This window comes from Eumetopias jubatus, unplaced genomic scaffold, assembly GCF_037043125.1.
Source record: "Eumetopias jubatus isolate StellerSeaLion01/CBP00866 unplaced genomic scaffold, mEumJub1_p1.0 scaffold_4, whole genome shotgun sequence".
NCBI classification, from domain to species: Eukaryota; Metazoa; Chordata; class Mammalia; order Carnivora; family Otariidae; genus Eumetopias; species Eumetopias jubatus.
The window spans coordinates 66,398,970-66,412,584 of record NW_028274810.1 but is presented as its reverse complement, the minus strand read 5'-3'; the positions used below and the strand labels follow the sequence as shown (position 1 = coordinate 66,412,584).

The following is a 13,615-nucleotide window of genomic DNA, read 5'->3' as shown; positions in this document are numbered from 1 at the left end:
CCTACACTGTGAAGAGTTTTAATCAAGAAAGGATGCTGTACTTTGTCAAATACTTTTTCTGCATCTATTGAGAGGATCATGTGGTTCTTGTCCTTTCTTTTATCTATGTAGTGTATCACATTGATTGATTTGCGGATGTTGAACCAACCTTGGTGCCCAGGAGTAAATCCCACTTGGTCATGGTGAATAATCCTTTTATTTTTTTTTTAAGATTTTATTTATTTATTTGAGAGAGAGAGAATGAGAGAGAGAGCACATGAGAGGGGGGAGGGTCAGAGAGAGAAGCAGACTCCCTGCCGAGCAGGGAGCCCGATGCGGGAATCGATCCCGGGACTCCAGGATCATGACCTGAGCCGAAGGCAGTCGCCTAACCAACTGAGCCACCCAGGCGCCCGTGAATAATCCTTTTAATGTACTCTTGGATCCTTGGCTAGTATTTTGGTGAGAATTTTTTTCATGTTCATCCATGTTCATCAGGGATATTGGTCTGTAATTCTCCTTTTTAGTGGGGTCTTTGGCTTTGGGATCAAGGTAATGCTGGCCTCATAGAAAGAGTTTGGGGGTGCCTGGATGACTCAGTCATTAAGCATCTGCCTTCGTCTCAGGTCATGATCCCAGGGTCCTGGGATCGAGCCCTGCATCAGGCTCCCTGCTCCACGGGAAGCCTGCTTCTCCCTCTCCCACACCCCCCTGCTTGTGTTCCCTCTCTTGCTGTGTCTCTCTGTCAAATAAATAAATAAAATCTTTAAAAAAAAAAAAAGAAAGAAAGAGTTTGGAAGTTTTCCTTCCATTTCGATTCAGCTCCAGAAGAATAGGTATTAATTCTTCTTTAAATGTTTGGAAGAATTCCCCCTGAGAAGCTATCTGGCCCTGGACTCTTGTTTGTTGGGAGATTTTTTTTTTTTAAATATTTTATTTATTTGACAAAGAGAGACACAGCGAGACAGGGAACACAAGCAGGGGGAGTGGAAGAGGGAGAAGTGGGCTTCCTGCCAAGCAGCCAAGACTGATGTGGGGCTCGATCCCAGGACCCTGGGACCATGACCTGAGCCGAAGGCAGATGCTTAACGACTGAGCCACCAAGGCGCCCCTGTTGGGAGATTTTTGATTACTGCTTCAATTTCCTTGCAGGCTATGGGTCTGTTCAAGTTTTCTATTTCTTCCTGTTTCAGTTTTGGTAGCTTATATGTTCTAGGAATGCATCCATTTCTTCCAGATTGCCTAATTTATTGACATATAGTTGCTCATAATATGTTCTTATAATTGTTTGTATTTCTTCCATGTTGGTTGTGATCTCTTCTCTTGCATTCATGATTTTATTTATTTGGGTCCTTTCTCTTTTCTTTTTGACAAGTCGGGCTAGGGATTTATCAATCTTATCAATTCTTTTTAGATTTTATTTATTTATTTATTTGACAGAGAGAGACACAGCAAGAGCGGGAACACAAGCAGGGGGAGCAGGGGAGGGAGAAGCAGGCTTCCCGCTGAACAAGGAGCCTGATTTGGGGCTCGATCCCAGGACCCTGGGACCATGACCTGAGCTGAAGGCAGATGCCTAACAACTGAGCCACCCAGGTGCCCCTCAGTCTTATTAATTCTTTCAAAGAACCAGCTCCTAGTTTTGTTGATCTGTTCTACTGTTCTTTTGGTTTCTCTTTCATTGATTTCTGCTCTGATCTTTACTATTTCTCTTCTTCTGCTGGGTTTAGGCTTTATTTGCTGTTCTTTCTCCAGCTCCTTTAGGTTTAATGTTAGGTTGTATATTTGAGACCTTTCTTGTTTCTTGAGGAAGGCTTGTATTGCCATATACTTCCCTCTTAGGACCACTGTTGCTACATCCCAAAGGTTTTTTTTTTTTTTTAAGATTTTATTTATTTATTTGAGAGAGAGAGAATGAGAGATAGAAAGCACGAGAGGGAAAGAGGGTCAGAGGGAGAAGCAGACTCCCCACTGAGCAGGAAGCCCGATGCAGGACTTTATCCCAGGACTCCAGGATCATGACCCGAGCCGAAGGCAGTCGTTTAACCAACTGAGCCATCCAGGCGCCCGCATCCCAAAGGTTTTGAACAGTTGTGTTTTCATTTTCATTTGTTTCCATGAATTTTTAAAAAATTCTTCTTTAATTTCCTGGTTGACCCATTCATTCTTTAGGACGATGCTCTTTAGCCTCCATGTATTTGAGTTCTTTCCAAATTTCCTCTTGTGATTGAGTTCTAGTTTCAAACCTTTGTGGTCCAAAAATATGCAGGGAATGATCCCAATCTTTTGGTATCAGTTGAGACCTGATTTGTGACCCAATATGTAATCTATTCTGGAGAATGTTCCATGTGCACTCAAGATGAATGAGTATTCTTTTGCTTTAGGATGGAATGTTCTGAATATATCTATGAAGTCCATCTGGTCCAGTATGTCATTCAAAGCCCTTGTTTCTTTGTTGATCTTCTGCTTAGATGATCTGTCCATTGCAGTGAGTGGGGTGATAACATCCCCTACTATTATTGTATTGTTTTTTTGTTTTTGTTTTTGTGTGTGTACAAATTTAGTTTTATTGTAACAAAGCAACTTGTACACTTTTAACGTTTAAAACTGAGCATCATCTTTCCTTTCCAGTGAAACAAAAAGAAAATTTAAAAAAAAATAGGAACAAAATTACAATAGAGAATGTCAATTCCAAATAAGATCCTACAGGTTCTGCTGATTCTCCCATCGAGTGGCAGGGCTCAAGTCATCATTAGGAGAGAGTTTTATTTTAAAAGTGTCATCTTAAACTGCAAGGATGTCAGTTAAACATCACAATTAAACATGCCAAAGGAGAAGCCATGTTGTCAAAATGCCCACTTAACCCACCCAAACATCTCAACCCCGCCCTTTCTTGTCCTTCTATAACCCCATTTTTTAAAGTTTTTTTTTCTTTTTTTTAAACAAGAGAAAGTAGACAGGTACATGTTGGTAAATGCTAACTGTCCATATTCACATCGAGACACAGTATAATCTCTGAGCCCAATATACAGAGAAAGGAGGAAAAAAGCTAGAATTCTATGCACTACTACACAGGGGCCTAGCACCCTCCAGCTTCCAGCAGAGCTAAGGGAGCAGAAGGTTTTTCTTTTTTCCCACAGAGCACGGTGGTGTTGATTCCATAAAGTTTTTGTTGAGACAGGAAGGGATAAAAATGAATTTGGAACAGAAAGGGGTAGAGATTCTTTTCCCACTGTATTCTGCTCAAGGTATTTCCCCCCAAAATAAGTTGAGAACCATGGTATAAAGGGAGAGAAAAGAGACTTCAAAAAACAGGGCGAATGAGCACAAGAGGAGGAAAAAAAAAAAAAGACGGCAACTTGCTCCCAGGGACTGAAGAAAATTAAAAAAGGAAGGTTGGAATCCATCAGTGTTCCATTAGTCATCTCCTTCATCCTCCTCTCCTTCCTCCCCCTCATCATCATCTTCATCTTCTTCACCTTCATCCTCATCTCCTTCTTCATCGATATCTTCCAATCCTTCTTCTTCTTCATCATCATTTTCTTCTCCTTCCCCTTCTTCATCATCCATATCGGGAACCAAGTAGTACTGTAACGGATTTGGCCAAATATCATCTTTGATGACCTCTCCTAACTCATCTGCACCTGCATCAGAGTGGTCAGTAAACCAGGTGAAGAAGCTCTCTGGTTCCTCATGCTGTCTCTTCCTGCTGGCTTTATTCTGTGTTTGACTTGAACGTTTCGTCAAATCCTTTCCAGATTTCCATTTGATTTTGGTGGACTTTGAAGATGGATCACCACTCTCATTCAGATGAAATTCTTTGGAGAGAACTTTATTTTCCAAGTAAGGGTTTTCATCAAAATAAAAATCTATTCTGTAACCTGATTTAATATCTTCAAATTCTGTCACTTCAACTCTTGTCAAATAATGCAGCGCCACTTCATCCTCCTCCCCAAGCAGTGCAGACACTTGTGGATGGTTAACAAATGTTGTTACCCAAAAATTGGGGATTTTGGCGATCAATTCCGACCTCTTCTGAAAAAATGGTTGGCGGAGTTTGTTATATTTCTGTTCTACTTTCAAAATCTCCTCACTGGCTTGTTCATTAAGTCTGTCTATTTCATTTTGTACTTCATCAATATGTTCAATTGCTTCTTGCTGTTCTTTTTCTGAGGTCTCGTCGGCCCCGTCGTGGTTGGAGTTGAGCTCCTTTTTACTGACTTTGACCTCCGGCGCTGACATGGTGCTGCTCCCCGGTCGGGGCAGGGCGGGGAGTGCGGAGGGGGGGCGAAGGGGGCGGGCAGTGGCTCCCCCTCACGCCACACGCGCCAGCGCTCGCTTGGTCTGGCCGCCTCCTCCTGGCGCTCACTCGCTCACTCTCCCTCCCCCTGGCTCATGCGCGCTGCCCTCGCGGCCCAACGACTAGGGAGGGGCTGGGGCGGCATGCCGCGGGCCGGGCTCCTGCTTACTGAGGGGAGGCGGCGGCGGGCAGGCGGCTCGGCTCCCCCACTCATGCTCCACCGTCCAGCTCGCTGCTCGCTCTCCCGGAGCCGCCTCCTCCTCCACCTCCTCCTCATGGCGAGCTATTGTATTGTTGGCCATGTGTTTCTTTGATTTTGTTATTAATTGGCTTATATAATTGGCTCTCCCATGTTAGGGGCATAAATATTTACAATTGTTAGATCTTTTTGTTGGATAGACCCTTTAATTATGATATAGTATCCTTCCTCATATCTTATTACAGCCTTTGGTTTAAAATCTAATTTGTCTGATATAAGGATTGCCACCCTAGCTTTCTTTTGATGTCTATTAGCATGATAAATGGTTTTCCACCCCCTCACTTTAAATCTGGAGGTGTCTTTGGGCCAAAAAATGAATCTCTTGCAGTTAGCCTATCAATGGGTCTTGCTTTTTTATCCAATTTGATAACCCTGTGTCTTTTGATGGGGGCATTTAGCCCATTTACATTCAGAGTGACTATTGAAAGATGAATTTAGTGCTGTCGTATTACCTGTAAAGTCACTGTTTCTGTGTATTGTCTCTGTTCCTTTCTGGTGTATGTTACTTTTGGGCTCTCTCTTTGCTTAAAGGATCCCTTTTAATATTTCTTTTAGGGCTGGTTTGGTGATCACAGTTTTTTTTAGTTTCTGTTTGTCCCAGAAGCTTTTTTCACTGCTTCTATTTTGAATGATATTCTAGCTGGATAAAGTATTCTTGGCTGCATATTTTTCTCATTTAGCACCCTGAATATATCATGCCAGTCCTTTTTTGGCCTGCCAGATCTCTGTGGATAAGTCTGCTGCCAATCTAATGTTTCTACCCTTGTAGGTTATAGACCTCTTGTCCTCAGCTGCTTTCAGGATTTTCTCTTTGTCTCTGAGATTTGCAAGTTTTGCTATTATATGTTGGGGTGTTGACATATTTTTATTGATTTTGAGAGCAGGCTCTCTGTGCCTCCTGGACTTGCATACCTGTTTCCTTCCCCAGATTAAGGAAGTTCTCCAGTATAATTTGCTCCAATATACCTTCTGCCCCTCTCTCTCTTTCCTCTTCTTCTGGATCCCAATTATTCTAATGTTTTGCTTTATGGTATCACTTATCTCTCAGATTCTCCCCTCGTGATCTAGTAGTTGTTTATCTCTCTTTTTCTCAGCTTCTTTATTCTCTCTCATTTTGTCTTCTATATTACTAATTCTCTTCTTCCTCATTTATCCTAGCAGTTAGAGCCTCCATTTTTTAAGAGATTTTATTTATTTATTTGTCAGAGAGAGAGAGCACAAGCAGGGTGAGCAGCAGGCAGAGGGAGAAACAGGCTCCCTGCTGAGCAAGGAGCCCAGTGTGGGACTTGATCCTAGGACCCTGGGGTCATGACCTGAGCCAAAGGCAGACACTTAACCAACTGAGCCACCCAAGCATCCCTAGAGCCTCCATTTTTTATTGCATCTCATTAATAGCCTTTTTGATTTCACCTTGATTAGATTTTAGTTCTTTTATTTCTCTAGAAAGGGATTCTCTAGTGTCTTCTATGCTTTTTTTAAACCCAGCTAGTATCTTTATAATCGTTATTCTGAATTCTAGTTCTGACATCTTACTTATGTCCATACTGATTAGGTCCCTGGCAGTCAGTACTGCCTCTTATTCTCTTTTTTGAGGTGAGTTTTTCTGTCTTGTCATTCTATCCAAGCATTTCTTTCTCAGGCATATGACCCCCTTTGTAATCTCCAAAACCTACAGACTCCTGTCCAATGCCAAGATGCACTCAGATGAACAAGAGAACAAAATACTAAAATGGCAACAACAACCCTAGGGAAATATACACTAAACAAATCAGAAGAGACCCAAAACTGAAAAAAAATTAAAAAAAAAAACAAAAGAAAAAAAAGAATATAATCAGACAAGCAGACAGAATAGAGCAGTACACTGGATCCTGTGTGTATTTTGGTCTATTAAAAACTCGATCCCAGGGCGCCTGGGTGGCTCAGATGGTTAAGCATCTGCCTTCGGCTCAGGTCATGATCCCAGGGTCCTGGGATCAAGTCCCGCATCGGACTCCCTGCTCCTTGGGAGCCTGCTTCTCCCTCTGCTTCTCTCTCTCTCTCTCCCTCTCCCTCTGTCTCTCATGAATAAATAAATAAAAAATCTTTAAAAAAAAAAACTCGATCCCAAAATTGTAAAGAAAGAAAAACTTTTATATATATATATATATATATATATATACAAAAAAATTAAATACATTGAAAGGATAGAATGTAATTGTAAAGATGAAAATTAAAAAAGACTAACAAAAAAAAGAAGAAGAAAAAAGAGCATGAAATATATCAGATAGGTGAAGAGAACAGAGCCATACACTAGATTCTGGGTGTATTTTGGTCTGTTAGAAGAAACTGCATCTCAAAATTGTAATGAAAGAAAATATATATACAAAAATAAAATTAAATACAATGAAGGGATACAGTGTAACTATAAAAATGAAAATTAAAAAAGATTTAAAAACGAATTGATAAAATAAGAAATTGGTTGAAAAAGGAAAGAGAAAAAAATTAAAATTGAAAGACTAAAAAACATGGAAAAAAGACACAAATTCTTTATGCTAAATTCCTCTAGCACTGGAGTTTTGCAGTTCTCATTGATCAGTAAACTTGGTCTTGGTTGGATGTTTTTGTGGATCTTCTGGGGGCAGGGCCTGTTTCCCTGATGCTCAAGTGTCTTTGCCCTGGGCAGAATTTCACTGCCCTTGCCAGGCGGCCAGGCTAAGTAAGCTGCTCTGGTTTTCTCTATGTGGCTTTTGTTCCCGAAGGCTTTCTGCGCAGCTTTAGAGGATGAGAATGAAAATGGCAGCCTCGCAATCTCTGGCTCCTGGAGCTGAAAGCTCAGGGCCCCATTCCTCAGTGCACCCTCAGGGAAAAGCAATCACTCCTGCTTCCTTGGTCTCTGTCTGCACTCTGTGCTCACCCAGCATTTCTATCTCAGGCACACGACCCCTTTTCTAGTCTCCAAACCTTGCAGAATCCTGCAGTGTGCTACTGTGCCACTTCTCCCAGGTGAGGAATTGGGGTCTTGTCAGTTCTGCTGCTTGTTGGACCCCTGCATGGAGAGCAGTCGCCTGACTGTATTCCAGTTCACGGTTCATGGCAACCCCAAACTGAAAGCCCACTCCTGGGTTCACTGCTTGCAGCCAGCTTCCGTGCTCTGATGCCTAGGAACTCTGCTGCACTCAGGAACCCCTGCTCTTCCTGTGAGTCCTGAGACCATACTGTCCCACCTAGGATTCTACCCCACTTAGCCACCTGAGCGCCTTTCAGGCTGGGACATCCCTCACCAGAGCCAACTTCTAAAAACCATAATCGATTTTATTTCACCAAAAATGGGACCAATTGACATTATTTGCCTCCCATTATGATGCACCAAGAAGGACACAATTCCTATGCAGTATTCCTGCCCTCCCCCTCCAATTTTACCTAAGTTTTTTTTTTAAAGATTTTACGTATTAACTTGAAAGAGAGAGAGAGAGCACAAGAAGGAGGAGTGGCAGAGGGAGAGGGAGAGGGAGAAGTAGGCTCCCCACTAACTTGACGCAGGGCTTTATTCCAAGACCTTGGGATCATGACCTGAGCCAAAGGCAGATGCTTAATCAACTTAGCCACCCAGGTGTTCCCCAAATTACCTAAATTTAATCATGAGAAAACAATCAAATAAACCCAAATTAAGGAATATTCTGCAAAGCAACTGTCCTGGATTCTTCAAAAACAACCATGTCATGAAAAACCAATAAAAAGCTAGGGAATTGTTCTTTATTAAATGAGGCTAAAGAAACATGTCAACTAAGTGCAACATGATATACTTGATTGGAGACTAGACCTCTTTCTCTCTCTCTCTCTCTCACTATAAAGAACGTTATTGGAATAATTGGGGAAATTTGACTATGAAGTATGTATTAGTAATATTATATCAATGTTAAATTTCATGAATGTGGTTATTTTATTATAATGTTGGAGAATGTCCTCATTCTTAAGAGTCACATGCTGAAGAATTTCCCACATCTAAATTGTTTAGTTTGCTATATTGAACTAGAACTCCCAGTCATTGGCTGATAATAAAAGGATAAAAACAATTATTTTCATAAGATTGGCTTAGAGGTGATACACAGATGGACTGCAGGGAAATCATTTAAGAACTTGTTGTAGTATGGTAGAAGCAATCTGAACTAGATCTTGATCTATGACCAGTATTTTGCTTGGCAGAGAAGTAGAGGGGCTACTTGGCAATGAGGTCAGCATTACACATCCATGTGCAACAGGGAGCTTGTTTTGGGATTAAATCCTAGTCTCATGTAGCAGGAGTGGGAGTCTGGCAAGGGACAGAATGATGGAAGATAAGACTAGAAAAATAGACAACCAGGTTGTGGAGGGCTTTGAATGCCAAGCTAAGATTTGGGCTTGATTCTACAGGCAGTAGGTGCCATCGAATATTTTTAAATAGAGAAAGGTGTTTTGGAAAGAAAATAATAGAAGAGTATTGAAAATTTTTTCTATACCCAAGGCCAAAATTGAAAATTTTAAAATTCAAGATATAGAAAGCTTTAATTTTAAAGAATAAACACAGTTTTCCTGTCCCCTTTCCTAAGTTGAGATTATTTAAGCCATAAATGATATCATGTGCTTTAACAAACCAAGTTGCAAAGTAAATTTTAGGAAACCAGTATTCTTGAGGAGATCTAAACTTGCCAGCTAGTTTATATCTCCTCAAATAGTAATATCAGATATTAAAATATTTTATATCCTTCTTTGAATCTACTAAAGATGTCTTTTTGAGTGTTAAGGCTGATAATTTTTATAACTCTGAATTTTTAGAATTATGTTTCATTCTTAGAGTTTCTAATTCAGAGGGTAGATAATTATTAAATTATAGATTCTTATATTTTAGCTCTTCTATTTGAAACCACAAAAGAGTCTTGGCAGCACTATTTTTTTAATTAGAATTTTAACAACATGCTTCTCTCTTCATTGGTGTTATTCTTAAACACACACACAAAAGCTGGACCAACAAAAATAAAAGCGGCCTTTTAATTTACTGAATTGAACAAACAGGAGATTTTGAAACATGGTATAACAAGGTGGGCCTCAGTCTTCCACAGGACTGACTGACCTGGGAACTGCAGCCTTGGCAAGGTTTACTCTGGTCTTCTGAGGGAGGGGAACTGCAGCACCTGGACTGAAGCAAATGTGACTGGAAGGGATAGATCTGCTCTAGTATGGGATCAAGGGAGGTGTTGGGGAGGGGAGGAGTTTCCTGTAAGAAAGTTAGGTAGTGAATGTTGGCACTTTGCTGGTCCCTGCAGGTGGTTGTGTGTTTATGCTGGGGGTTAGGGGGGAAAATGGTGCCTGTTCCTGGGGAAGTCCCTCTGGGAACCCTGCCTTTCAGGCTGAGCTCTGAAGTGTGTGAATAACTCTACATCCCATGTGCCCCAGGTGGTTTTCAAACTGCTACTTCTATGCTGTATCTCTGAGGGCTGTTTGCCATACTATTTCTTTAAGGGCAGGGACTCAGCTTCCTATTACCCTCTGGGCTCTCCTGGAGCTGAGCCCTCTGATTTTTAAAATTCCAGGCTTTAAATCTCCCTGTTGTAAGCATTCATGGAATTTGACCCCTCTAATATTCTTTTTCATTTTTTTAAAAGATTTATTTATTCTTCTGAGAGAAGGAGAGAGACCGAGAGTAGCAGGAGGGACAGAGAGAGAGAATCTCAAGCAGACTCCCCACTGAGTGCAGAGCCCCATGTACGGTTCAGTCTCACAACCCATGAGATCATGACCTGAGCCAAAACCAAGAGTTGGACACTTAACCAGCTGAACCACCCAGGTGCCCCCACCCCTCTAATTTTCAAAGCCAAATGTTTGGGGGATTTGTCTTCCTCTCTTCTCAGTGTGATAATCTGTTTCTCTTCCTTCTCCACATTACAGCTCCCTCCCACCTATGGGTCCATTTTGCTCTCCATCCATTTCACTCCCTACTGAGTCTTTGCCCTTCTTACCCTCTTTGATGTGGCTTCTTCACTGCCTTTAGTTGTGGAGTTTGTTCTGTCAGTCTTCAGGTTATTTTCTGGGTTATTTACACTGATGTGAGTGTCCTCCAGTTGTATCCATGGGATGGGTGAGTTTAGGGTCCTCTTATTCAGCCATCTTGGCCCCCTCCTCTCTGATTTGACATTTTAAAGGGTAGTTTTGAATACCATCAATTTTTGGCATTAAGCCTACAGTTATTTATTTATTTTTGAAGAAGGTGAAGCAACCGTAATTTATTGAATGAAATTAAAATATTTTGTCACATTTCTGTGAAATTATTTAAGAAATTCAACGATAAGCCTACCTTTAAATACAATTATCCCCTCTCCCCATCTGCCATTAAAATAGAATTCAATTGTATCTTTACCTCTTCCTTCCTAAAAAGTTTTCATTTAATTTGTTAAATTTTTTTGGTGAAACATTTATTTCCTGAGACATTATTTTCTAAAGAGAAATCAGAGTATTCATTTATTAAAGTAATAGTAGTATTGTTTAAAGTGCTCACCAGTTGGAACTGGAAATGTGTATTATTTTTTAGATGCTCATTGGGTTGACTTTTGGCATGATTCTGGTGGGATGTAGATGTTATCTTCGCTCAGGTAAATATGATAATAATGAACAAATGAATGTTAAAATAATAGTCTTTTTAATTAATACACATCAAATAATACACATCAAAATGCTTCCAGATGAAAGAGTATGAGACATGATTGTAATACGTAGGAGACATAGAAATAATATTTATAATGATCATGCACAAGCAAATAAGTTCCTGCAAAAGAAAGCACTATTTTTTTGCTGTTGTCATTAAGGAGCAAAAGTACAGCACAACATTTTATATTCCCCAGGATTATCCTTATACAAACACAGCGTATAAAGCCTTAAAGGGAATAGGAAGAAAAGGAAAATACTTTTTGAGTTAGAGTTTAGGGATTGTTTTTATTTTAATAACATTTTAGAGTTTAATTAGAAGTAAACATTATTAAATTCTATTTATAAAACAAGTCAAAAATCAATATTTTGCCATATTAAAGAAAGGAAGACTTTAAGACTTTTAAGAATATTGAAAATAACAGAAAACAAAATCTTGGGGCACTTGGGTGGCTCAGTTCATTAAGCATCTGCCTTCAGCTCAGGTCATGATCCCAGAGTCCCGGGATCCAGCCCCACATCAGGCTTCCTGCTCAGCGGGGAGCCTGGTTCTCCCTTCCTGCAGCTTGTGCTTTCTTTCTTGCTCTCTCTCTCAAATAAATAAATAAGATCTTAAAAAAAAAACCCAAAACCTTAAAAATATTCTTTAAAAAACACTTCAGAGTGCCTGGGTGGCTCAGTTGGTTTAGCGTCTGCCTTCAGCTTAGGTCATGATGCCAGGGTCCTGGGATCGAGTCCCACATTGGGCTCCCTGCTCAGCAGAGAGTCTGCTTCTCCCTCTCCCTTTGCCCCTCCCTCCTGCTTGTGCTCTCTCTCTCTCTCTCAAATCAATAAATAAAATATTTAAAAAATAAGAAAATTAAAAAAAACACTTCAAACTGTTATTTTAATCAAAGAAATTGTCAGTCTTCCTTAGGCGTGGGAAGAAAACAAGGGATTTAGATGAAAGTACTCTTTGATTTGTCCAAAAAGCATTTAGCTATTTAAAAATTCCATATGCTTTTATAGCCTTTTGATTTATTTAGTCTTATGTTTCTTGGCTCATTGAAAGTTCCATAGCTAGTCTTTATAGGAAGGAACATGTGTCAGAGAACTGTCACATTAATTTTCTACTTTTTAAAAAACAATTTATTTATTTATTTTTAGAGAAAGAATGCATGAGCATAGGGAGGGGCAGAGGGAGAGAGAGAGAATCCCAAGCAGACTCCCCACTGAGTGCAGAGCCCGACTTGGGGCCTGATCCCACAACCCTCAGATCATGATGCGAGTCAAAACCAAGAGTCAGATGCTTAACCAACTGAGTCACTCAAGCACCCCTTCATTTTCTATTCTGAATACTTTTCAAAAACACTAATAATCCTTTTTTCTTTATTCAACAACTTTTGAGAGAAATTTTGCAATTTTTCATTTTTCAGAAGGTTAAAATAGTGTCTTGGAACTGGAGAAGTTTGAATTATGTAACAATATCAGGTTTTCAGAATCTTATGCAAAAACCTGCTGCTGGGACCCAGGGAAGAAAGGGACAACAGTGACAACCTCAAACACAGAGAAGAATCAGCTACTGTTGAATCTCCTAAGATCTTTATTGACCCATTAAGTCAGTCACTGTCCTCAGTCACAAAGACTGAAGGAGATGCCCCTTTCATTTTGGCATTCTCCTTTGCCTCAGTTGAGAACTTCCAGGACTATCCCTGTTGTGCATTTGGGGAGGTGAGGAGGGCAGAAGTTTGGCAGGGGTTGGGAGATGGAGACTTGGATTATACTGTTCTAATTTCTCCTGGTATGATGCTGCAATGAGGACCTGGAAAGGGAGGTAAAAAACTCCCCTGCTCAAATGAGGAAGAATACAGATATAGTAAATGTGTTTCTCTGTGACTGCTGAGCCCTTTGCCCTTTGTTTGAAATCATTGTCCTCCAGCTTCAACCCTTGCTGTAGGGATTAGGTGGCCATGACTATACTAGGTGACCCCACCCTCAGCATCTTTTGACTACAGTAGAATGGATCACAGTTCACACCTGGTCCAAGTTGAGTTAAATTCTTTTTCTCTTAGGAATTTCTAATGATGTACTATATGTTGGCTAACTGAACATAATAATAAAAGAAATAAACAAAGGTAATTCAAAAAAGGATCACCAATGAGATTCCTTTAAATAAAACACTTTTCTGCTGCCCTTAAAAAAAAAAAAAGAAATTTCAAATCAGTATTCAGAGGTGATAGGATTCAACTGGGGAAGCCAGGCGTTGTCTGAATGTACTCCAGAATTGGAGATTCGCTGGTCTTTTTCAGGATGTTTGTATGAGGGTGAGGGCAGAGAAGAGCCATTTAAGGCCAGGCATTCTGAGTTTGAATTCCACCTCTGCCACTTACTCAATGTGTTACATTGAGCACATTAATCTTCCCCAAGGTTATGTTTCCAAATAA

At 40.3% G+C, this 13,615-nt stretch overlaps 1 protein-coding gene across 1 annotated transcript; it reads right to left on the bottom strand.

Moving 5' to 3' along the window:
* Window positions 1–2,879: 2,879 nt before the first annotated feature.
* Window positions 2,880–4,235, bottom strand: LOC114212102 (protein SET-like). Its single transcript, XM_028106830.2, has one exon. The coding sequence runs from the start codon at window positions 4,219–4,221 to the stop codon at window positions 3,397–3,399; it is 825 nt and encodes a 274-aa protein (XP_027962631.1). The 5' UTR covers window positions 4,222–4,235; the 3' UTR covers window positions 2,880–3,396.
* Between the last annotated feature and the right edge of the window lie 9,380 nt (window positions 4,236–13,615).